Genomic DNA, 27,110 nt, shown 5'->3' on the forward strand with positions numbered 1-27,110 from the left:
ACACTGCCCCCATAGGAGCTTTCGTTTGACACCACTGATGTCGCAAATGGCGGTGGTTTGGGATGAGTAGAATGCACACTACTGGGCATATGGCTCGGAGCTGTCCTTGAAGTAACTGACTTCATCGTATCACTGTGGTGCCAACTGCCGCTCAGACTGCTGCTGCTAATACAGTAAGACGGGCGAGAACCTTACGCCAAATACGACGGTCGTCTCTCTCGGTAGAGCCACGCGGCCGTCCAGATCCCAATCTTTTTGCGAGCGTACATTGTTCTGACCACCTCTGCGAGCAATCATGTACAGTGGCTACATATTTACCATGTCTTTCTGTAGCATCACAGAAGGAACAACCAGCTTCTCGTAGCCCTATTACACGATCTCGTTCAAAGTCAGTGAGATGTCGACAATGGGTCTTTGCCACATTAAAGCCATTGTTGAGTAACATCAACTAACAGGTAACTAATGCTCACGACTGTAGCAGCACGTATGTAAAGCAAATCTGATCTGCATTCTCATAGTGGCGCTACTAGAGCCACTCTTATGCGACTGGGGTGAAATATGAATAGACATCATCTTTCAGACATACAAAGACGCCTAGCAACTTTCGTTTATGTCGCACAGTTTCTTCATAGTGTAGCGGTTTTTTTTCTCGTCATTGTATCTATGCAACTGAAAATACACTCCTGGAAATGGAAAAAAGAACACATTGACAACGGTGTGTCAGACCCACCATACTTGCTCCGGACACTGCGAGAGGGCTGTACAAGCAATGATCACACGCACGGCACAGCGGACACACCAGGAACCGCGGTGTTGGCCGTCGAATGGCGCTAGCTGCGCAGCATTTGTGCACCGCCGCCGTCAGTGTCAGCCAGTTTGCGGTGGCATACGGAGCTCCATCGCAGTCTTTAACACTGGTAGCATGCCGCGACAGCGTGGACGTGAACCGTATGAGCAGTTGACGGACTTTGAGCGAGGGCGTATAGTGGGCATGCGGGAGGCCGGGTGGACGTACCGCCGATTTGCTCAACACGTGGGGCGTGAGGTCTACACGGTACATCGATGTGTCGCCAGTGGTCGGCGGAAGGTGCACGTGCCCGTCGACCTGGGACCGGACCGCAGCGACGCACGGATGCACGCCAAGACCGTAGGATCCTACGCAGTGCCGTAGGGGACCGCACCGCCACTTCCCAGCAAATTAGGGACACTGTTGCTCCTGGGGTATCGGCGAGGACCATTCGCAACCGTCTCCATGAAGCTGGACTATGGTCCCGCACACCGTTAGGCCGTCTTCCGCTCACGCCCCAACATCGTGCAGCCCGCCTCCAGTGGTGTCGCGACAGGCGTGAATGGAGGGACGAATGGAGACGTGTCGTCTTCAGCGATGAGAGTCGCTTCTGCCTTGGTGCCAATGATGGTCGTATGCGTGTTTGGCGCCGTGCAGGTGAGCGCCACAATCAAGACTGCATACGACCGAGGCACACAGGGCCAACACCCGGCATCATGGTGTGGGGAGCGATCTCCTACACTGGCTGTACACCACTGGTGATCGTCGAAGGGACACTGAATAGTGCACGGTACATCCAAACCGTCATCGAACCCATCGTTCTACCATTCCTAGACCGGCAAGGGAACTTGCTGTTCCAACAGGACAATGCACGTCCGCATGTATCCCGTGCCACCCAACGTGCTCTAGAAGGTGTAAGTCATCTACCCTGGCCAGCAAGATCTCCGGATCTGTCCCCCATTGAGCATGTTTGGGACTGGATGAAGCGTCGTCTCACGCGGTCTGCACGTCCAGCACGAACGCTGGTCCAACTGAGGCGCCAGGTGGAAATGGCATGGCAAGCCGTTCCACAGGACTACATCCAGCATCTCTACGATCGTCTCCATGGGAGAATAGCAGCCTGCATTGCTGCGAAATGTGGATATACACTGTACTAGTGCCGACATTGTGCATGCTCTGTTGACTGTGTCTATGTGCCTGTGGTTCTGTCAGTGTGATCATGTGATGTATCTGACCCCAGGAATGTGTCAATAAAGTTTCCCCTTCCTGGGACAATGAATTCACGGTGTTCTTATTTCAATTTCTGGGAGTGTATTTCAGACAATGGTCAGCAGATGCTTGTACCACGTGTCACGACTAAGGCTGTTATTCGCCAGCGCGCTGTATGCCCCTTGAGGTATTGTGGCATATAACATGGCGGTGTTCTGCTCAGTGCAGTGGCAGCAGTACAACGGCAGCTGCGGCATCTGCGGCGACAGCTTCGGGGAGCCCAGGCCGCGTCCTCACGAGGCTGGCGGTCTCTACGGTCAGGGCGTCATCAGCAGGCACTTCGTCACCGGACAGGTAAGTTGCCACTCTACCTGCACACTTAAGATAAAGTTTAATCAGCTGATGAAAGTGCGATTTGTAGCAGGATGAAGCTGACTATCATTGTACTGGCATTTATGCTGGAAACGTTCCAGTTCTCTACCGAGGAGTCGAGGGTTGTTGGCCTTCACAATTATTCTAGCAGTTCCTTTATCCTACTTAGCATATGTTTCCCTCTACATCATCATGTGCTCCCTGAAGTACTGACCGAGCGAGGTGGCGCAGTGGTTAGACACTGGACTCGCATTCGGGAGGACGACGGTTCAATCCCGCGTCCGGCCATCCTGATTTACGTTTTCCGTGATTTCCCTTAATCACTCCAGGCAAATGCCGGGATGGTTCCTCTGAAAGGGCACGGCCGACTTCCTTCCCCATCCTTCCCTAATCCGATGAGACCGATGACCTCGCTGTCTGGTCTCCTTCCCCAAACAACCCAACCCCAACCCTGAAGTACTGAATCAAGCAGGAGACTGATCATTCGTTCAAAATATCTGATTTATCTCTCCTTTCGCCTTTCTGCAGTCCTAAAATACCCCCACTTAAACTTAGTGGTGTCTTGCGACACTATACTGTACACTGCCTGTTCCCAAGTGTTCCTCCGTCATGCAAACTGTTCTCTGCGAGCTCTAATCCAACGGACAGCGAGTGGTGTACAGGCCTTCCTCTTTACCCGTCTTGCTTCCACTTTTAATGCTGTAACGTTCTCCCGAATTACGGTTTCACTTTATTGAGTGGAGTTCTCATTTAGTCGTAAGATGTCCCATAAATGTTGCTATTCGATGGCAAAATTATCGTCGTTTGACAGGCTTCGTGCTTTTGAAGGTCGTATCCCTGTAATGGATTATGTTAATTAATTGCAAGGCTGATTAGGTTAGCAATACATACTATGGTCGATCGAATCGTCCGACTTCCGTTTCACAAAGGCATTTGACAATTGTATCTGTCCATCCTTCTGTAGGTCAGTGATGAACCTGAGATTTTCATATCAAATTCTGAGAACTGCATCCCCCATCTATCCGTAGTTTCAAGATGTAGCTGTAATTGGAATGGATAAGCGAGGGAGTAGTCGACATAGATAAAAGGAAGAACAGTTCTCTTGGCGATTCTCTACGATAGGAGAGGTATGATGATGATCATGGCGTGTACACTGTATTATGCCAAGAAGGCTCGAGAAACAGTCACTGAACCCGAAAAAAAAAAATCACGCATCATCTGCGCTGGCAATGCACACCGTGCTTTGAAAGAAAAAAATTTTCCTCTTGTTATATAAGCACACGTTTGCTTCGAGTGCGCTATATCATAGATAAACACGTTTCCTTCCAGGAGATCCAGGTTGAAGTCGATCTGACGGCGAACCACTACGGCTACTTCGAGATGTATATCTGCCCCAACAACAACCCAAAGAAGGAAGTGGATGAAGATTGTCTCACCAGGTCAGCAACTTCAATACTGGAAACAGTATGGCTTTTTTGTGTCTAGGCGTTGCAGCAGATGCTCTACACTGGGTTTTTCTTTCAGAAGAAAAGTAGAACTACGTAATAATGTATAGATATCAAATTTCAACGCTTCATACAATGGCTGCAAAGAGCTCATAATTTTCGATTTACACCTATTCACTTCAAGCAGTATTTACTGTATGCTCAATTGCAGAAGAAGAACGTGAAAGATCTGATTTGAAATGCTCTCAGTGAACGATAAATATTACGGTCACCATCGAACCTAAAATTCAGCATGGTTCCTCAAACAAGGCTGCAGATGCCATGGCGCTAAATTCTACCTTTCTTTCCTTTTTCCACCTATAGCTGTGATGTCAACTTCACGCATATCCAGCACTAGATGACAATAGACTTCAACGCCACGACATTCAACAGGAAACAGCTAGCACGTATTTCGAAGCCAAGCTGATTTTCATCATTATCGTTCTCATGTTTTATGCTTCTAAATGTTATGGATGCACCCTTATTCGCAAGGAACCACGTTATCCTCGCAGTCCTTCTGTTCGTATTGCCATGCTGTATTAGTTCTAATGGACTCAGGTTGTACTAGTGTTTTACATCTCTGATGACACGAATAACTAGTTCTTCTTCTCTCTATGACCGGAAAACGAATAACAAACTGTTTATCGGGGGAATATGAATTCCGCTGATTCTATTATTCTTGAGTCGGCTGATGAAAGAGTGCATTTTCGCTTCTGTAGAGTAGTAGCCTGTTACAACAGCCTATATAATTTTAATAATGGTTCTCGTTTCATCTCGTTATTAACAAGGCTGTTGTCAAGCATGATAAAGATTGTTTGGCCTTTTTGCGATCTTCTGACAAATTAATTTACACGAGGGTGTACAGGTCTGGTACATTTCCATCAACACCTATTCACTGACACCAGCTGCTGAGCAACATCACTCCACCTCACAGAAGAAGACAGGAAGCTCGTTCTTATCGTTATGCGAAAAATTTGGAAGACCCAGTAGGGTCTCCATATCCAGAAAGATTGTATAATCCGCCAACTAGCCCGATGACCAGCCTTAATCCTGATAACCAAAGCTTTCAATCCTGTGGCTGCATGTAAAGTGAGGTCGTCATTTTAACTCCAGCAAAGTTTCTTGCTACTTGAAAACCTAATTACCGGCTTTCAATTTTCCTTACACCAGCTGGCACAGAAGATGTGAGACAACAAAAACTGCTTCTACTGGTTCTCACATTAGTTACAAGAGCAGTGCACATTATTACTCTTATTCTAAGCGCGAAAACATCAAATTGTGTGGGATTTCAACCAATAATTAACACTAAGGAATGTTACTGGAAATGTCTTTTACATTATATGCAATGAATGCATTAATACCAAATATATTTCACATTGACTCCATATAAGAATCCAAATTAACGAGCTCGTATATAATCCTAAAAATTTGCGATCACTTATATAATGTTCCTAGGTGTACATACTTTTGGCGACTAAGAACAAATGTTATTAGCACACAATAACAAGAGCAGACAGTGTTTGTGACAAGGTCCATGCCATTCCTGTATTTCTTCAGAATCAGGACTCTCCTGGAACCAGTTTGCCACGCTGCATTCTAGTGGCCTGTTTTTTCATCAGACACTGGCTGGCAACTCCAGCACTTGCACGCTAAAGCCAAGTGAAGAGTGAATGAACAACCTCGTCATACTCACACGAAACACAGTCGTCTGATCAGAGAATGCTATCGGCATAATCCTTGCGACACTGTTTATGTAAGTGGACACAGGTTGACATGATATTTACGGTTTTTTTGGACATTATAAAAAAGTAAAATCATTAATCGAATGCACTGAATGTAATAAAAGGCAGAAACATTCACTGCAGTGCACGGGTGTACTAGAATAAGTAGCTGATGCTGGATGTTGACAGGAACCCGCTGCTGGTGGTGGGCAGTGAGAACGAGACTCGCTTCCACATCCCGGACGGCACCGAGAAGAGCGCGACGCTGCGATACAAGGTGCGCCTGCCGCCCTTCCTCACCTGCACGCAGTGCGTCATACAGTGGAAGTACATCACGGGTAGGTGTCATAAGGGCGTATCCTACCTACCTCGTACACTGTCAAACTACACTAACAGTGTAGATCCCTTAAGAAGGTTGGATGATTGTTTTCCGGAGAGGAACACAAGAAACAGAAAAATTCATTTACCTGGTAACGGAGCTGATGGATGAGAATCGAGCAGTCAAGTGCCATTTCTAGAAAGCTGAACTCAGGTTGTACTTACGTTAACTAAAAGCATATGCACGCATATGGCTTGGAACGAGAACACTAAATCATATTGTTAGCTGTCGTAGTCTAATGAGAAGCTCGGTAGAAATAAGGTGTCATGTTTCCTGTGATAAATAACATTAAGCTTTAGAATTCTACGGACATAGCGGTGTCATGCACAACGACATTTCTTTTCTTTCCGCCGAGTTATTTTCTCAAAATAACTATTCTCTTCAATTCACTTATAACTTCCTTGATGACTAGTAATTTCAGTAGAGGGATACAGTATCCATACATGTCAAAATGGATGTATGAATGGGCTTGCATATGTTCCACACCTCCTTCAACATCCTGGGACCGATTTGGCTCTGAGCACTAAGGGACTTAACATCTGTAACATCTGAGGTCATCAGTCCCCTAGAACTAGTTAAACCTAACTAACCTAGGGACAACACACACATTCATGCCCGAGGCAGGATTCGAACCTGCGACCGTAGCGGTCGCGCGGTTCCAGACTGCAGCGCCTAGAACCGCTCGGCCATGGGACCGATTTCAACAAAACTTCCTACACTTATCTCTTACCGTCAGGCAACAATGCTGTGGTGGTAAGAACCATCCACATAACATGGTTGAGGAGATATGACGTCATAAACAATGACATGCGCATGCACGACGTTTAAATTTGTTACTTCTGTGCTACTAATTCTATTCGCAATAAATTTCGCAGACTTTATCCACAGATTCCGCTAAATGCACTTACAAAACTTTATCATGTTACCACACACAGTTCAGGAGGTATGATGTCATAAACACTGAGATTCCTGAAAAACTGCCGCATCAAGGGTATTTTATTGTTTACTGTTTACTGCTAAGATGCTGTTACAGTCGAGCTACCTTAAGGAAATCCCTGACACTTCACAGCGCTTTCGACAAGTTTCAAATGCGAAGCACAAAAGGCGATAGGCAAAAACAATAGCCGTCTATAGAGCTATGAAGAGGCGTTGCCACAGACACGTTTACAAAGCTGTGTTGTAGACAGGCGAAGCACCTGCACCGAGACTACAGAAACTATTCCGTAATTTCAAAGGTGTTTCGACGAATACATGGAAATATTTTTTTTTATATTACATGCCAAACACACTCAAATTTTTGTTTTCATTTCTAATAAGAAATTGGCGAAATGAATACCTGGGCAGTGTAGGGTTTGTCAGCTAGTTTTCTATAATACTTCGCAGCAACATTATAACCAGTTTCATTGCAGTTCGTTTTGCTGCGTCATCTTTGTCCATCAAAATCAATACCAGCTCGTATTGCAACATATCAGTCCTGACAGTCCCAGGGAGCACATCTTCTTGGCTTTTGTAGATCACAGAATAGGTGTCCGGTATTAGGACCATGGGGGCATTTTTGAAGCTTTTAGACGATACATCGATCTTTCTGCAATCCTCCTAAATGGATTGTGGGTGGGGTCTGCTACGCTGGCGAAAGAGCTAGTGACTTTCCCCTAACGGAAGGGTTTTCCAGTTCCTGTTGGAAATAAACTTTCGAAACGTCCTAGCAGAAAGCGCGGCCTTGCTGAGGATTGCTATTGGTAGGAGCAGGAAATGGCGAACAAAAACGCCCGCATTCTACTCCTGAGCTTCATTGGTTGTAAGGCCTGACTTTTCAAACAGTTATGGGAAACGGCTGAAGGGTCGCGAAGTCAACGAGTTGGATGGTGATCCTCGGAGCTGTGGATGGGGAGCCGTGAGTCATATCGGGGGCAGATAGTGCTTCAACAATGTTGATGTATCAGTTTGTGGCTTGGCGATCCATAGTGATCAACAATGTTGTTATACCAGTACGTGATCGTTTAAAAGAATTCTTAAAGTGCGTTCTCGTTCCCTGGCATGAACCTTGCTTAAGTTGTAAACTGAGCTGACTGTTTTCCAGGTGATGCTGCAGCTTAGTAACGGTACACAGGCTAAAAAGAAAGAGCCTGTACCGCAGTACAGCAGAGCGCTGAGCTGTTACCTGGGTGGAGCTGGTGCTTAATGAAGAAGGTGGACTTAGTGACGTCTAATGGTTCACAATAAAGACTGTCTGTTCTCACGGAAACTTGAAGTGCAGTGTTGTCGTATGTGTGTCCTTTCTTACTGAGTTTGAACTGTTATCGGCAGGAATTTCGAGAAAGCAGTTACAGGCGGTCTAGTTACTGTATGTGATGTACTTTTCCATTTAGTGTTTCGATCTGAAAGCATTTGTGAAAGTACTTGGACTGTTACAGGGGTTTAATCAGTGCTACATGATAAGTGACAATTTTAACCCTTTCTACTCTGTCATTGCAAGAGTGGCAACACTTATCTAGTCTGATTTAAGAGTGTAACAATGTAACACTAAACGTTTCCGATTAAACCTACTGAGCAATGTGCCGCGTAATTTGTCTCACGCGCTTCACGTGTCAGATGTGTAAATTCTGGCCGAGGCTGCCGGAATCACTTCAGGGCAACGCCACCGAAATCATAGAGTGTGAGTGAATGAAACTGAGTGAGGGAAGTGGTGAGAGAAGATTTATGCAGAAGTTCTGTAGTTCAACAACATGCACTGATGACCTCAAACGTCATCACTATCCACTGTGAGCCTGAATGTCGAACAAAGCCGCCGCGGGCGTGTGACGTGTTAAGGAAAGTATATAAACGAAGCAGAGGCGAATGCGGATTCATCTAGCGACGTTACTGGCCGCTGCTGTGGATATCTGCTGGCGTGAGTGTAGGGCAAGGCGTCTGAGAACTAACTCTGGGAAACGGGCGAAGGTGCTCCTGACGTGTGCATCAATGGAAAGTTGTTGAAGAACTTGAAACCACGACTAGGTGTTGAATGTTCATGCCTCATCACTGAATGTAAAGACTTGTCCACAGTGTAAAGCAGGATACGTGGCGTTTGGTGGCACATCTGACGACAAGGTACAATTCTGGTACCGGCACAAGTGTTTCGGAACACACCGTTCAGTGCACATTATTCAAAAAGTTTCCGTATCAGACGGCACCTATGACTTCCTATGGTGAACCGGTGACATCGTTAATTACGATTTCAGTGGCACGGAATCATTGGCATTCGACCATGTATCAGTGGAGACCTGGTGCCTGACCGGATGAGTCACGATTCTTGTTATACCGAATACACCATAATCTATGCGAACGGCTGCTCGAAACATATACTGCGTCAAGGATTCGGGGCGGTGTGCTAGGTAGTACATCTAAGGGGTCTCTGGTGGTAATCGAAGACAAAAATGGTTCAAATGGCTCTGAAGAATATGGGACTCAACATCTGAGGTCATCAGTCACCTAGACTTAGAACTACTTAAACCTAAGTAACCTAAGGACAGCACACACATTCATGCCTAAGGCAGGATTCGATTCGAACCTGCGACTGAGGCGCGGTTCCGGACTGAGGCGCCTAGAACCGCTCGGCCACAGCGGCCGGCTCTAATCGAAGACACCAAGACAGCTGTGCACTACGTGAACGATATTGTGAACCGCCTTCATCTATTCATGATTGGTCTCTCTCCCGAAGGCGATGGCGTCTTCGAGCAGGATAACTGTACCGGTCAGTGGTTTGAAGTACTCGACTGTGAACTCACAATCGTGTCTTGGCCACCAAATGCGAGTGATTAGAACCCGATGGAGCAGTCCGGGAAGCTATCGGACGTAAGCTCGACTCCCACAGACCACCAGTCCATAATTACGGGAACTGTGTGACCCGTGCTCAGACATCTGGTGTTACATATCTCTGGAAACCTGCCAATTACTTTTAGAACACCTTTGCTCTAACAAAGTGTGTCTATGTCAAAAAAAAAAAAAAAAAAAAAAAAAAAAAAAAAAAAAAAACATTCCTCAAACTAATCGTTATTAGTATTTTTTTTCAATTCCACCTTAAATAAATGTAATGCCTTTACACTTTTTTATACCTATACTAAATGCAATGAAGATCGTTTTAGGCTAATGTAGTACACTTTAGAGTCTTGCTATGTATTTCTCTTTGAAAACCTTTCCTATTTGTAAGTTCATAATCGTGCTTTAACTGTTTAGTGGTGAAATGTCTGTGTGATTTCGGGTAACATACACATACAAATATGGAAAAATCCGGGAAGAGTCATAACTTTAATTCTTTTAAACATTCCTGCATGATTCAGTTACCTCTCCCCTTTGGTCAAATGTCTTAGCGGAGTGAAAATAAGACACCGTAGAAATTACACAGTGCATATTTTCCGAGTTTCTATACCCAAACGAAGAATGGGAATTGGACAAATGGGGTATCAAATTGACCAGCTTGAGGGTTAGTTTTGAAAAGGAAAGAAATGATTTAATTGCCTTGAAGTAATCAGGGAAGTTAAGAAATTAATTGATTACTGGTCGATACATAAATATATTTTAATAGCTGCGCCCCGCGGCGTTACCAGTGGTTGAAAAGCTATTTATTTATTTTTTTTGGTCATCAGTCTACTGACTGGTTTGATGCGGCCCGCCACGAATTCCTTTCCTGTGCTAACCTCTTCATCTCAGAGTAGCACTTGCAACCTACGTCCTCAATTATTTGCTTGACGTATTCCAATCTCTGTCTTCCTCTACAGTTTTTGCCCTCTACAGCTCCCTCTAGTACCATTGAAGTCATTCCCTCATGTCTTAGCAGATGTCCTATCATCCTGTTCCTTCTCCTTATCAGTGTTTTCCACATATTCCTTTCCTCTCCGATTCTGCATAGAGCCTCCTCATTCCTTACCTTATCAGTCTACCTAATTTTCAACATTCGTCTATAGCACCACATCTCAAACGCTTCGATTCTCTTCTGTTCCGGTTTTCCCACAGTCCATGTTTCACTACCATACAATGCTGTACTCCAGACGTACATCCTCAGAAATTTCTTCCTCAAATTAAGGCCGGTATTTGAAATTAGTAGACTTCTCTTGGCCAGAAATGCCTTTTTTGCCATAGCGAGTCTGCTTTTGATGTCCTCCTTGCTCCGTCCGTCATTGGTTATTTTACTGCCTAGGTAGCAGAATTCCTTAACTTCATTGACTTCGTGACCATCAATCCTGATGTTAAGTATCTCGTTGTTCTCATTTCTACTACTTCTCATTACCTTCGTCTTTCTCCGATTTACTCTCAAACCATACTGTGTACTCATTAGACTGTTCATTCCGTTCAGCAGATCATTTAATTCTTCTTCACTTTCACTCAGGATAGCAATGTCATTAGCTAATCGTATCATTGATATCCTTTCATCTTGTATTTTAATTCCACTCCTGAACCTTTCATTTCCATCATTGCTTCCTCGATGTACAGATTGAAGAGTAGGGGCGAAAGGCTACATCCTTGTCTTGCACCCTTCTTAATACGAGCACTTCGTTCTTGATCGTCCACTCTTATTATTCCCTCTTCTTTTTTCAGAATCTCGAACAGCTTGCACCATTTTATATTGTCGAACGCTTTTTCCAGGTCGACAAATCCTATGAAAGTGTCTTGATTTTTCTTTAGCCTTGCTTCCATTACTAGCCGTAACGTCAGAATTGCCTCTCTCGTCCCTTTACTTTTCCTAAAGCCAAACTGATTGTCACCTAGCGCATTCTCAATTTTCTTTTCCAATCTTCTGTATATTATTATTGTAAGCAGCTTCGTTGCATGAGCTGTTAAGCTGATTGTGCGATAATTCTCGCACTTGTCAGCTCTTGCCGTCTTCGGAATTGTGTGGATGATGCTTTTCCGAAAGTCAGATGGTATATCGCCAGACTCATATATTCTACACACCAATGTGAATAGTCGTTTTGTTGCCACTTCCCCCAATGATTTTAGAAATTCTGATGGAATGTTATCATCCCTTCTACCTTATTTGACCGTAAGTCCTCCAAAGCTCTTTTAAATTCCTATCTCTTCTAAATCGACTCCTGTTGCTTCTTCTATCACATCAGACAAATCTTTTCCCTCATAGAGGCTTTCAATGTATTCTTTCCACCTATCTGCTCTCTCCTCTGCATTTAACAGTGGAATTCCCGTTGCACTATCAATGTTACCACCGTTGCTTTTAATGTTACCAAAGGTTGTTTTGACTTTCCTGTATGCTGAGTCTGTTCTTCCGACAATCATATCTTTTTCGATGTCTTCACATTTTTCCTGCAGCCATTTCGTCTTAGCTTCCCTGCACTTCCTATTTATTTCATTCCTCAGCCACTTGTATTTCTGTATTCCTGATTTTCCCGGAGCATGTTTGTACTTCCTCCTTTCATCAATCAACTGAAGTATTTCTTGTTACCCACGGTTTCTTCGCAGCTACCTTCTTTGTACCTATGTTTTTCTTCCCAACTTCTGTGATGGCCCTTTTTAGAGATGTCCACTCCGCTTCAACTGTACTGTCTACTGCGCTATTCCTTATTGCTGTATCTATAGCGTTAGAGAACTTCAAACGTATCTCGTCATGCCTTAGTACTTCCGTATCCCACTTCTTTGCGTATTGATTCTTCCTGACTAATGTCTTTAACTTCAGCCTACTCTTCATCACTACTATATTGTGATCTGAGTCTATATCTGCTCCTGGGCACGCCTTACAATCCAGTATCTGATTTCGGAATCTCTGTCTGACCATGATGTAATGTAACTGAAATCTTTCCGTATCTCCCGGCCTTTTCCAATTATACCTCCTCCTCTTGTGATTCTTGAACAGGGTATTCGCTATTACTAGCTGAAACTTGTTACAGAACTCAATTAGTCTTTCTCCTTGTCCCAAGGCCATATTCTCCTGTAACCTTTTCTTCTACTCCTTCCCCTACAACTGCATTCCAGTCGCCCATGACTATTAGATTTTCGTCCCCCTTTACAAACTGCATTACCCTTTCAATATCCTCATACACTTTCTCTATCTGTTCATTTTCAGCTTGCGACGTCGGCATGTATACCTGAACTATCGTTGTCGGTGTTGGTCTGCTGTCGATTCTGATTAGAACAACCCAGTCACTGAACTGTTCACAGTAACACACCCTCTGCCCTACCTTCCTATTCATAACGAACCCTACACCTGTTATACCATTTTCTGCTGCTGTTGATATTACCCGATACTCATCTGACCAGAAATCCTTGTCTTCCTTCCACTTCACTTCACTGACCCCTACTATATCTAGATTGAGCCTTTGCATTTCCCTTTTCAAATTTTCTAGTTTCCCTACCACGTTCAAGCTTATTCCACGCCCCGACTCGTAGAACGTTATCCTTTCGTTGATTATTCAATCTTTTTCTCGTGGTAACCTCCCCCTTAGCAGTCCCCTCCCGGAGATCCGAATGGGGGATTATTCCGGAATCTTTTGCCAATGGAGAGATCATCATGACACTTCTTCAATTACAGGCCACATGTCCTGTGGATACACGTTACGTGTCTTTAATGCAGTGGTTTCCATTGCCTTCTGCATCCTCATGTCGTTGATCATTGCTGATTCTTCCGCCTTTAGGGGCAATTTCCCACCCCTAGGACAAGACAGTGCCCTGAACCTCTATCCGCTCCTCCGCCCTCTTTGACAAGGCCGTTGGCAGGATGAGGCTGACTTCTTATGCCGGAAGTCTTCGGTCGCCAATGCTGATTATTTATCAAAATTTAGGCAGTGGCGGGGATCGAACCCGGGACCGAAGACGTTTTGAGTATGAATCAAAATGCCCAGGTATATGTTTATTCCAACCTCCTATTAGTCCATCTCCTTCTTCCCTCTCTCTGTGGCATCTCCTCCTTCCCTCCCTCTCTGACCATCCCCTCCACCCCAGCTCTGCCACCCCCTCTCTCTGTCCTTCTCCTCCTCTCCCCTCTCGCTGTTCATCTACTCCTCCTCCGTTTCGCTGTTGACTTCCTCCTCCCCCTCTCGCTTTTCATTCCTTCTCCTCTCTCTCCGTTCATCTTCTCCTGCCAATCTCTCAGTCCATCTGCTCCTCTCCTCTGTCTGTGCCTGTCTCATCCTTCCCGCTCTGTCTGTTCGTCTCCTCCTCCTCCCTCCAAGTTATCATCCCTATCCCAATAGAAGCCTGGCGGCTCTTACTCCCACAGTATTTCTTTCCAGATCGTAACTAATATCGCTACCAAGTTTCTTTCAAATTGTTCCAGGGGCTTAGGATGTGTTTTTTTACCCGTGGCTTTCTCACAGTATCCACATGTCAAACATATCTCACACGTATTTAACACATTTCACACATATCTGTACAAATGTACAAATCTCTAGCCAATTTCGCTGTGCAGTTTCGCGCAGCTCAATGTTTTTGGCGTGGTATCTCCCGAAGTACACTATGTGATCAAAAGTATCTGGACAGCTGACTGAAAATTACATACAAGTTCGTGGCGTCCTCCATCGGTAACGCTGGAATTCAATATGCTGTTGGCCCACAATTAGCCTTGATGACAGCTTCCACTCTACCAGGCAGGAGCTGGAATGTTTCTTGGTAAATGGCAGCCCATTCTTCACGGAGTGCTGCACTGAGGAGAGGTATCGATGACGGTCGGTGAGGCCCGCCATGAAGTCGGCGCTCCAAAACACACCAAAGGCGCTCTATAGGGTTCAGGTCAGGACTCGGTGCAGGCGAGTCCATTGCAGGGATGGTACTGTCGTGTAACCACTCCGCCACAGGCCGTGCATTATGAACAGGTGGTCGATCGTGTTGGAAGACTCAAGCAGCGTCCCCGAATTGCTCTTCAACAGTGGGAAGCAAGAAATTACTTAAAACATCAGTGTATGCCTGTGCTGCGATAGTGCCACGGAAAACAAGAGGTGCAAGCTCCCCTCCATGAAAAACACGTCCACAAGATAATACCACCGCCGCCAAATTTCACTGTTGCCGCTACACACGCTGGCAGATGACGTTCACCGGGCATTCGCCATACCCACACCAATCGATCTGATCGCCACATCGTGTACCGTGATTCGTCACTCCACACAACGTTTTTCCACTGTTCGATCGCCCATTGTTTACGCTCCTTACACCAAGCAAGGCGTCGTTTGGCCTTTACCGACGTGATGTGTGGCTTATGAGAAGCCGCTCGACCATGAAATCAAAGTTTTCTCACCTGCCGCCTAACTGTCATAGTACTTGCAGTGGATCCTGATGCAGTTTGTAATTCCTGTGTGATGGTCTGGATAGATGTCTGTCTATTAGACATTACGACCCTCTTCAACTGTCGGCGGTCTCTGTGAGTCAACAGACGAGCTCGGCCTGTACACTTTTGAGCTGTACGTGTCCCTTCACGTTGCCACTTCACTATCACATCGGAAACAGTGGACCTAAGGATGTTTAAGAGTATGGAAATCTCGCGTAAAGACGTATGACAGAAGTGACACCCAGTCACCTGACCACGTTCGAGCCGGCTGGGATGGCCGAGCGGTTCTACGCGCTACAGTCTGCAACCGCGCGGCCGCTACGGTCGCAGGTTCGAATCCTACCTTGGGCATGGATGTGTGTGATGTCCTTAGGTTAGTCAGGTTCAAGTAGTTCTAAGTTCTAGGGGACTGATAACTTTAGAAGTTAAGTCCCATAGTGCTCAGAGCCATTTGAACCACGTTCGAAGTCCGTGAGTTCCGCGGAGCGCCCCACTCTGTTCTCTCACGCTGTCTAATGACTACTGCGTTCGCTGATATGGAGTACCTGGCAGTAGGTGGCAGCACAATGCATCTAATATGAAAAACGTATGTTTTTGGGAGGGAGTGTCTGGATACCTTTGATCACATAGCGTATGTGTCGTACAAGCTATAATTTCGCAGGTACATACAGTAGTATACCTGAATCGTGTCTGCAAAATATCTCGCGAATAGAATCAGTAGTAAGAAAGTAATAAATTAAAACTTCATGCTTCATGCGACACTTTTACTGCATGAACAACGAAAAGGTAGTAAGCTATAAACCTTTTTTCCTCAATTTGTGGTGGTTGTCAACGAGAAAAAGTTTCGTGATGGTTTTATATTATATGTAAAGCTTGTTGCAAGTTACTACGTGCTTTTATTCTCAAGTACTCGATGACCAAAGTGTGGGTATTCGCGCGTCGTTGGCTTCTACTCGTTTTCACCTCCACGCGCACCCGTTTGATAGGTAGGTATATGTAAGGGAGCCTTCGAGTTAATTTATGCAAGTTCGTCCAGCTGTTTCACTGTGAAGAAGTAACACACACACACACACACACACACACACACACACACACACACACAAACTAACTTTCGCATTTATAATGTACATGGTGTTTCCGTAAGAGCACGCAAAAATTTAACAGAGCATGTAAAAATTTAACAGGACATAGAGGATGCTAACAGAACCTGCGTCATTACTTCCTGGTAACCAGGCTTGTCCTTGTTTCCTTGCAGCAAATAAAGAACGTTCATGAAAGAAAACAGCACAGTACGTGTAAACTTGTACGCATGTCAGTTGTAAATAAGCCAGAAAACAGTAACGCTAGACAAAGTAGCCACGTTTACTTCCATACCACCTTAAACCAGCTCCTCCGACCTCAGGTTCCCTATCTCACATTGTTCAGTGGACCATTCTCTGCGTCCTGCTACATTTTTGCACGCTCTTACGGAAACTTTCTGTACACCCGATATCATGCCTACTGAACAAAACTTGAAAATAAAAAAAAGATATGAAAATAGTCTAATGTTTTTTTTAATGATTACCCCAGTTATAAATAAAATTGACTAGAGAAACAGTTGACGTGCCATGGAATGGTGCTCGAAATCATGTACAGTATTACTCTAATGCAGCAGACAAATAACCACTAGTACTCTTCAAAATTTTAAGTAAAACATTAAATTTTAAATTCTAAGTCGGCACCTCATTTTCTGTGTATAATTTCAGGCATGATTCAATGTTACGTTAAATGTTTCTCTAATCCATTTTTTCCTACTTTTAGACAAATCGTTTCACAAAGTGAGTAACCTTTTTTTCGAAATTTTTATTTAATTTACGTTTGAGACTGGAACATGTCTCTGGGACTGACGTGCAAAGCCCACCTTGCAGCTAACAACTGGGGCGTTTGCGCCGACGGCAGGGAGGACATCGGCTGCGGGCCGCCCGAGACGTTCGTCAACTGCGCCGACGTGTCGGTGGTGACGGCCGTCGGCGGCCTGCCGCCAGCCTTCGTCAGCGCGCAGGACTACCCCAACCTGCTCTACTACCGCGACCTGCGCATGCCCAGCGCCATCTCGCCTCTCGTCCTCAGGTTTGTACCTGGAGTGCGCAGCCTCCAGCCTCTATTCCGCTCTATGTCTCAGGGTTAATTTCTGATCCTTACATACGGCAGTCGTCGGACACTTGTGTAAAGTAACACGAGAGGTAATCTTTAGCTGCTGTTTCTTAACTGAATGCCGAGATTTAGTATTTTCTGGACGTAATACAGTTGATTATTTAACATCGATCGTAATTCTCTAGAAGAAAATAAGAAAGGAAACACTGCAGTGACTCTGGTGAATGAAGACGAAGGAACGATGCAGCTACGGCCTATCTGAAGAACTATCTAACAAGGGAACCTCCCCATCGCACCCCCCTCAGATTTAGTTATAAGTTGGCACAGTGGATCGGCCTTGAAAAACTGAACGCAGATCAATCGAGAAAACAGGAAGAAGTTGTGTGGAAGTATGAAAAAAATAAGCAAAACATACAAACTGAGTAGTGCATGCGAAAGATAGGCAACATCAAGGAAAGTGTAAGCTCACGAGCGCCGTGGTCCCTTGGTTAGCGTGAGCAGATGCGAAGCGAGAGATCCTTGGTTCAAGTCTTCCCTCGAGTGAAAAGTTTACTATTTTTATTTCCGCAACGTTATGATCTGTCCGTTCGTTCATTGACGTCTCTGTTCACTGTAGTAAGTTTAGTGTCTGTGTTTTGCGACCGCACCGCAAAACCGTGCGATTAGTAGACGAAAGGACGTGCCTCTCCAATGGGAACCGAAAACATTTGATCGCAAGGCCATAAGTCAACCGATTCCTCCACAGGTGAACACGTCTGATATATTCTATACGACACTAGTGGGGGCATGTGCGTCACATGACAGGAATATGTTGTCGACCCACCTAACTTGAACACTTCGCGAATGGGTAAAAAGATTCTTCTACCTTGCCTGATTTAGGTTTTCTTGTGGATGTGATAATCACCCCCAAAAAAGTTATGAAACATAACAGTTTGCCAGATGATAATTGTCTGAAAAAAATTAAACATTTTACTCGGGGGAAGGGACCTCTAGCTCCGCAGGGACCTCTAGCTCCGCAGCTGCTCACGCTAACCACGGGACCACGGCGTTTCTCACCTCGCACTGTCCTTGAGGTTGTCTATCTTGTTATGGACTACTCAGTTTGTATATTTTGCTTATTTTTTTCATAGTTCCACACAACTTATTCCTGTTTTCTCGATTGATCTGTGTTCAGTTTTCCAAGGCCTATCCACTGTGCCAACTTATAACTAAATCTGAGGGGGGTGCGGTGGGGAGGTTCCCTTGTAAGTATTACGGAAGCTATGGAAAACATAATCCGGATTCCCATGTGGGGATGTAATTTAGCTCTCCCCAGAATGCAAATTCTGACAAACAGTATGCTTAATTCCGAATGTGAGTAAAATGAATGGAGAGCATCAGATGAACGGAAGCATATCTGTCCAGTAACGTTACCACTAAACCACGTTAGACAAGTAAATTGTCTGTAGCGGATGTACTTGTACAGCGTTACTCCGCAAGCCACTTGACAGTGTGAGGCGGAGGTTATTACTGGTACCAATATCACATCCCCAGTTCGCGGTTCCATTCGCAAATGGTGCGTGCAAAGAATGATTGTCCATAAGCCTTTGTATTAACTGTAATGTCTCGAATTTTCTCGTTGTGGTTACTTCGTGAGACTTATATGAGAGGAATCGTTATGTTGTCCAGTTCTTTTGAACTCAGAATTTCAGTAGTAAACCTTTCGTGATGCACAACGCCTCTCTTATAAAGCCTGCGATTGGTGCTCGTTGAACATCTCTGTAACATTCTCGCCCTGACTAAACGATCCCGTGAGGAAATGCGCCGCTATTCGTTGAACCTTCTCTACCTCTCCTAGCAGTCCTACGCGGTAAGCGCCCCAGACTGATGAACAATATTCAGGTATCGGTCGAACAAGCGACTTGTAAATCGATTCTTTAGTGGATGAATTGCATTTCATTAACATTCTTCCTGTGAAACTCAGTTTTCAATCTGCTTTCACTACTATCAGTTTTACGTGATCGTTCTACTTAAGGCTTAAGGTCGCTCCGGATAGTAACTCCTAGATATTTCACGCTAGATACTATATCCTGTAATCTGTCATCAATAGTGTAGTTGTTCACTATGGAATTTCTTTTCCTATGTATGCGTAGTATATTTCATTTACTTACGTTCACGTCAACTGACAGTCTCTGCAACATTGGACAATGTTCTGTAGGTTCTTCCGCAAATCTTAACTATCTTCTAGCGTTGCTACCTTCTTATAGGCAACCGTGTCACCTCCGAACAGCCTTAAAGAGCTTCGGACGCATTCTTCTAGATCGTCATATACATTCTAAACAGTAACGGTCCTATCCCACTTTCGTGGAATACTCTGGTAATTACCTACACGTATGTCGATTTTGTTCCGTTAAAATCGTGGTAATTCTTTGAGGACAAAAAAAAAAAAAAAAATAAAAAATAAAAAAATAAAAAAAGATAGGTGTCTGTGCATGTTCTTCTAAAGCCAGAAAAGACCGACTGGTGTGCGCCACCAAACAACGGAACACCGATGGCGATAAGACGAGAGAGAGCAATCAGGAAACGGATAAGTGAAGACTGCATGAATGAGTAAAGAAGTCCAATGAGTAATCCAAACAGAGAAAACCAGAAACGTAGTAAAGCAGGGATTAAGAACTAGTAGTTCGTTATAGTAACGGGACAATAGCGAGGCCAGTACGCGGATTGTCTCTGTCACGAGATGGTCGTACTTACACGGCCGTCGCGGTGGCCAGTAGGTGACGCCGAAACAGGATACACTAGCGCTGCAGCGGCCGAATGCCGATGTCCAGCTCTCAGCGTCGCCGCGCCAGGATCTTCAATATCAAAGTATCTGCTACCAAAAGTCGTTAACTTTTTCCTTTTATTAACCTTAAGCACTACGCGATTCGCGAAGTAAAAAAAAACTGTGGACATACTATAAATTCTACAACTTAGCTGACTCAAGTCCGCTCGTTGTTAGACATTTATTCTGAGAATCCAGTCAAAATATTTACTTGCGGTTATTGCAGTCCACTTGGAACCATCTTCATAATTCGTAAGTGCATTGTCTGTTTTGTAAGAAATGAGTCTCTACCACGTATCTTCCCTATAATTTATGAATATATTTCTTATATAATCACGAATATGTTAAGGAGAGAGCCACTGAACAGATGAGAGAACTAGCAAACAAAAATAAATCGACAATAGCACTAATATATCAACATACTACAATAAATCACGGTTTTTCAGTACATTTTCGCATGTGTGATTCAAAATTGTAGTAAATTGCTTGAAATTTTTCAGGATAAAGCATTTTTAAAGGACCTCACTAATGGTCACAGGCTTTGCAGACCATCAGTAACGTCACTCATACTTTGTTTTAATTTCAGTAGTAACTTTAAAGTTAAATTTTCCTATAATACAGTACATTTCGCAGACGATAACAAATAATATTCCTTTCACAAGGGTTTAATTTTTTTGTGCACTGTTGGTATCAGTTCTCACCTCAACTCTAACATTTTGCTTGTGCACATTGTAATGGTGCCTCACAGGCCTACTTTGGAATCAATTTTAAGCAGTTGCGTAGTTGTTAAGACGTATAGTGCTGAATTAATTATCTTCAATATGATGGCCAAAGAGAAGTAATGCAGACTTCAAAGAATAAAACCCCGTACGAGTGATACCAGTAAATAGTACACAAGAGTTTGACCTCCTTTTTAAGAATTGGTGGAGCATGAAAAATTGACAATAATACACCAGGGTGAGATCTCAAAAATCTAAACATTATGAGCAGACCAAGAAGATGGTATACAGACGCATTTGGAAGAGTCAGACTTCGAACCACGGCCGAGCCATCTGAGTTTAGCTTTCCCAAGGTTACCTCAGATTACTGAAGGTGTTACAAAGAGAACGGAAAGAAACTCGCTCTGTGGTTCGCAGTATCTAAGGAAAGAATGTTATTGCGACAGGAGGCTTACCGATGATAGATCACGTAACCTACCAGAAAGTCAAACAAGTTGATGAAAGAGGCGACCACTTGGTTCCACTTCTTAAACAAATGCCGTAAATAATTAATTAACTGAGGACAGCAGAATAGGTTGTACGATCGGTGCAAACGAGTTGTTTATGATCTCCGTCCCTCCAAGCGTAAGTTATTATTCCCCTATATCTCAGGTTGTTCAAATGGTTCAAATGGCTCTCAGCACTATGGGACTCAACTGCTGTGGTCATAAGTCCCCTAGAACTTAGAACTACTTAAACCTAACTAACCTAAGGACATAACACACATCCATGCCCGAGGCAGGATTCGAACCTGCGACCGTAGCGGTCGCACGGTTCCGGACTGCGCGCCTAGAACCGCGAGACCACCGCGGCCGGCTCTCAGGTTGTTAAAGTCAGACAAAATACAGCACAGTTTTGATAACTGAGCATGATTTTTTTTCCCTTTTTAAGCTCAGATCTACAACGAAGCGACTTCCGTTTAGACTGAACTAAGGTTGACTATGAAAGTGCAAGTGATTAGGTACAGCTATCTTTCAGAGAAGGAAGAGAGCCAGGTCATCTGGAATTAGAACATACAGAGTAAGGTGAAACATGCTTCCCCTCCGACTGGCGTCGTCTGGTTGATTGATTCGTAGCATATCACAAAGAAGTTCAGAAATTCGTATAAGCCTACAATAAAGAAAAGGATTAAAGATTATTCCGGGAGCATACTGAAATCTGCCATGATTCTTGAAGTCAGTAACAGATTATAGGAAACTTGTGATCACATCCATCTAAAACATGTTACTGTGCGGCGCCATTCCATTTGCAGTGGAGTGTGAGAAAGTGTTGGTAAAATATTTAAATAATGGGACGTCAAAGAAACTCCTTGTTATCCGGAGGCCTGTAAGTTGCGCTTATCTATTTCCTACCAAAAGAGCACACCCGTATTCGTTCCACATGCTTGTCCAGTCCGAGCATATGCTACTATGGACAGCATACATTTCTCTGAGAGGGCCGTATTTTCAAAGATTCTAACTGACAACAGCTTCTGCCTGTCATTTTGTATCTAACTAGGTAAGTTGTAACGAAACTGGCTCGAATTTATTCGGGTCTTTGACGTGAAACATTTAGAAGAACATAATTTTCTCTAAACGTCAGAGTTAACAGACCATCACCTATTCATGGGTTACATGCTTCTATGCATAACTTATCAGCAGTAGAGCAACAGTAAAAAGTACTTATTTTTAATTCCCATGTTACTAGTTATACAATTAATCTAAGTGTATGAACGAGGATCGAAAGATTAGTCGAAGAATGTGAAATAAATTACTTCTGAAGTACGCATGGTAGTGTTACAGAACGAAATAAAGTATGAAGTGAGGAGGCGCTACAGTGGATGAAGAAAAACAGATAATTACAGAACGCTTACTGGCAGGAAAAATAATGTGTATACTAAAACAAGAAAGAATATCTGATCAAGCAACACACGGCCCAATATGGAGTATATATAGTAAGGTAGGGCAGAGACCAGAATGTGTGACACAGATTATAGAAATAGCAGCAAAACTTCACGGAAACAAAAATGATGAGATTCGACAAGGCTGAAAGAAAAACATAAAAAAAAAATCAAACAGAGAGAACAATAAAGAGAAAATAAAGATTGTTATCAACCAATTCATATCTTCCTCCCGAAAGGGCTCTTGGATTGAGAAAGGAAAAGTAAACAGCATATACTATTATTAACAAACGTGAGCGTCCCATTTACGTTTTGTATCTGTTATTCGGATTCTGAATGGAATAACATTACAGTATAGAAATTATCTTTGAAAATCTCATTAAGAAGGTAACTTGTTTTTAAGAACTAGCAGGTTTAAATAAAACCAACTTACTTTGTGACTGCGTCATCTTAGGTCATGAAGCTACATGACGAAATCACAAATTCCGAAAAATCTTACAGAAACTTATTTTGGTGGCAGAAACTTTCGTACAAGAACAAATTAGTCTGTTTCCTTCAGCACTACATACGATGTCATGTGTGCAAGGTACAAATAATTTCTAGGATGAGAGTGAGTGAGGGAGAGAGAGAAATAGAGAGAGAGAGGGATGGAGGGAGAGAGGGAGAGAGAGATATCAATGTTGAGATCTCAAAAAACGTGTAGATAAGAGTAAAAATATACATTTTATATGCTAAAAATTGCAAATTCTCTTCATGTAAATAGCTTGCTCAGGCTGTCTAAGTTTGGCACACTATTTCATCAAATATCTTATGTTTTTCAGGGCGCAAGTGTGTCAGCCGACACCGCTCTACCGCTCGTCGCCTGGCATGGGCGAGTGGTGCCAGACCAACTGCCTGCGCTACCCACCCAACTGTCCTCCCGAGCTCTGCCACTGTCCGTGAGTACTCGGCTAAGTCTGCAGTCTACAAGGATCACATACGTACTTCACTACGGCCTAACCTTACTACATCGAAACGAAAGTACCCCAAAATGCCAGTCAGGGGATTTGGGTTCGATTCCCGTTACTAGAAGGGATTTTTTCCTTTGTGGGAGGACTATTACGGGGTGGCCGCAGCCTCGTGAGACCAACTGAGGAGCTACTCGACCTATTAGCAACGATTCAAAAGTCAAGAAACCCGACAGCGACGGAGAGAGTGGTTTGCTGACCCCGTGCCCCTCCAATCGCACCCGATGAGGCCACTGACAAAGGATGACATGACGATCGGCCGGTCCCGATGGCCAGAACAAGGAACTTTACGCTGTCCACGTACAGCTTCAGAAAATGTTCAATTATCCCAATAGTGCGTTGCCTATTTCGTATTGCTATGCACTTAATATTCAGGTTGTTATAGCAGTTTAAGTAGACTTGATATCGGCAGTGCCAATACCATACCAACTTAGTTTTTATTTCTCCAGCTCATTCACTAAGCTACAAGTGCTTGGTGCAATAAACACGGTACCATATTAACATGATCGTGTGGCAATGAATTAGTTCAAGTGAAGAACTCATTACGAGCCAAACAGAAAAGCAGTTTAATGTGTCATGACACGTTGTTGTTGTTATTGTGTTCTTCAGTCCGAAGACTAGTTTGATGCAGCTCTTCGTGCTACTCTATCGTGTGCAAGCCTCTTCATCTCTGAGTAATTACTGCACCCTACATCGTTCTGAATCTGCTTACTGTATTCATCTACGATTTTTACGCCCCGCACGTCCCTCCAGTACCAAAGCGGTGATCTCTTGATGTCTCAGAGTTTATACTACCACCTATCCTTTCTTTTGGTCAAACTGTGCCACAAATTTCTTGTCTTGTGCTTTCTTGTCAGCTTAGTGCAATGTTGGGCTATCTACTACTACTGAACAATATTTGTCTGAGATTTGCATTATTAGAAAAAAAACTGACTTTGCTTGTTGACACAGCTGCGTATCTGGTCCTCTGATTATTAAACAACACGTGAGTATGAGCTGGGAAAATTTGTAAAATATTTAAATTCAAGCAAATTACTGATAAAAAATTATGCTCTAAGAAACCTTATTATTGAAAACATTTCTGTAAACCATTACATAAAAAATTTAAAATTACAAGTCTGACTTCATTAGTGCTGACAAATCACAAAGAGATTGAAACATCTCAGACAAGAAATGGAAGTACGCGCATGGCGATGAAGAATAATAAAGTTTACCTTACACTACATGGTAATGAACGGCTATTGCTCTTACACTGCTAGCAACTGTACTGTAGCGGTGAGCTACTATGACTTATCCGGAACAGCGAGCTATTGCGACTGCCCCATAACAACGAACTATTGCGACTGCTCTGTAGGAGCGCGCGATTATTACTGCTGCCGACATTGCTCTGACCTGCGATTCTATTCCAGCAAAGATGTTTTATATCGCAGACAGCGCGTGAGCAATACATCGAAATTACATTTGCTCCAGTAGGGTAGTGAACAGTAAACCACTTACATAATAAACCCCTTGCACAGTGTCCTGGATATGATACGCGAATTGCGGTGGCAGTCATTAAAACAAAGGCGTTATTCGTTGTGGCAGGATCTTCTCATGAACTTCCAATCACCAGGTTTCTCGTCAGCGTGTAAAACTATTTTGTTAGCACCCATCTACATAGAAGGAATGTCACGGAAAGAGTTAAGTGTTCGTCTTTATAGCGTGCTCTTCGAGAGTGTAACTGTAGAGAAATAGATTGCTGGTGATTCGATGAACCCTCTGCCAGACACGTAATTGCGGATTTCAGGGTAACCATGTAGATACACACACATCGAAAAAAGTTTTGCATCACCTCGGTTCCGAGAGTTCCGGAACCTGTACAGAAAATTGGAATAGAGATAAACATAAACATTATTTCTGCCCTTTTTATTGCTCATGTAAACCACACATTGCATGTTGTACCACCACACAGCAAGACTTTCAGAGATGGTGTTCAAGACTGCTATACACACCGGTACATCCAATACCCAGTAGCACGTCCTCTTGCATTGATGCATGCCTGTATTCGTCGTGGCATACTATCCACAAGTTCATCGAGGCAGTGTCTCACACCTCAACGGCGATTCGGCGTAGATCCCGCAGAGTGTTTGGTGGCTCACTTCGTTCATAAACAGCCCTTCTCAATCTATCCCAGGCATCTTCGATAGGATTCATGCTGGCCACTCTAGTCGAGCGAGGTTGTTATCCTGAAGAAAGTCATTCACAAGATGTGCACAATGGGGGCGCGAATTGTCCATGAAGACGAATGCCTTGCCAATATGCTGCCGATATGGTTGCACTATCGGTCGGAGGATGGCATTCACATATCGTACAGTCCTTATGGCGCCCTCTGTGATCACCAGCGGCGTACTCGGTCCAAATAATGCCACCCCAAAACAGCAGGGAACCTTCACCTTTCTGCACTCGCTGGACAGCGTGTCTAAGGCGCTCAGCCTGACCGGGTTGCCTCCAAACACGTTTCCGACGATTGTCTGTTTGAAGGCATACGCGACACTCATAGGCGAAGAGAACGTGATGACAAACCTGAGCGGTCCATTCGGCATGTTGTTGGCGGCATCTGTACCTCGCCATGGACGTCGGGAGTGAAGTTGTGCATCATGCAGCCTATTTCGCACAGTTTGAGTCGTAACACGACGTCCTGTGGCTGCACGAAAAGCATTAATCAAAATGGTGGCGTTGCTGTCAGGTTTCCTCCGAGCCATAATCCGTAGGTAGCGGTCATCCACTGCAATAGTAGCCCTTGGGCGGCCTGAGCGAGTCATGTCATCGACAGTTCCTGTCTCTCTGTATCTCCTCCATGTCCAAACAAGATCGCTTTGGTTCACTCCGTGATGCCTGGACACTTCCCTTGTTGAGAATCCTTCCTGGCACAAAGTAACAATGCGGACGCGATCGAACCGCGGTATTGACCGTCTAGGCATGGTTGAACTACAGACAACACGAGTTATGTACCTCCTTCCTGGTGGAATGACTGGAATTGATCGGCTGTCGGACCCCCTCGGTCTAATAGGCACTGCTCATGCATGATTGTTTTCATGCTTGGGCGAGTTTGGTGACATCACTGAATAGTCAAAGGGATTGTGTCTGTGATGCAATATCCACAGTGAACGTCTATCTTCAGGAGTTCTGGGAATGGGGTGATGCAAAATTTTATTTGAGGTGTGTAGGTGCCCTGGATAATATCTTAACTAAACTACTTAGTGTGTGTCTGTATCATAATGATTACTGCATGTGGGTTTGTACAGTACTCGAAATAATGCATGTCGTCTACATAAGTCAAGAAGTAACTTTTTTA

General features: G+C 44.1%; 1 protein-coding gene across 1 annotated transcript in view; it reads left to right on the top strand.

Annotated features, from left to right (window-relative positions):
• The window catches only part of LOC126478516 (uncharacterized), a 205,821-nt gene that overhangs the window by 171,854 nt on the left and 6,857 nt on the right, over positions 1-27,110 (top strand). Inside the window, exons 5-9 of the mRNA XM_050103707.1 lie at positions 2,220-2,350; positions 3,698-3,807; positions 5,763-5,911; positions 17,104-17,305; positions 23,591-23,707. Of these exons, the coding sequence (XP_049959664.1) occupies positions 2,220-2,350; positions 3,698-3,807; positions 5,763-5,911; positions 17,104-17,305; positions 23,591-23,707 (709 nt within the window). The remainder of the gene's footprint in view (positions 1-2,219; positions 2,351-3,697; positions 3,808-5,762; positions 5,912-17,103; positions 17,306-23,590; positions 23,708-27,110) is intronic.

This window comes from Schistocerca serialis, chromosome 1 (genome assembly GCF_023864345.2).
Source record: "Schistocerca serialis cubense isolate TAMUIC-IGC-003099 chromosome 1, iqSchSeri2.2, whole genome shotgun sequence".
In the NCBI taxonomy this organism is placed as follows: Eukaryota; Metazoa; Arthropoda; class Insecta; order Orthoptera; family Acrididae; genus Schistocerca; species Schistocerca serialis.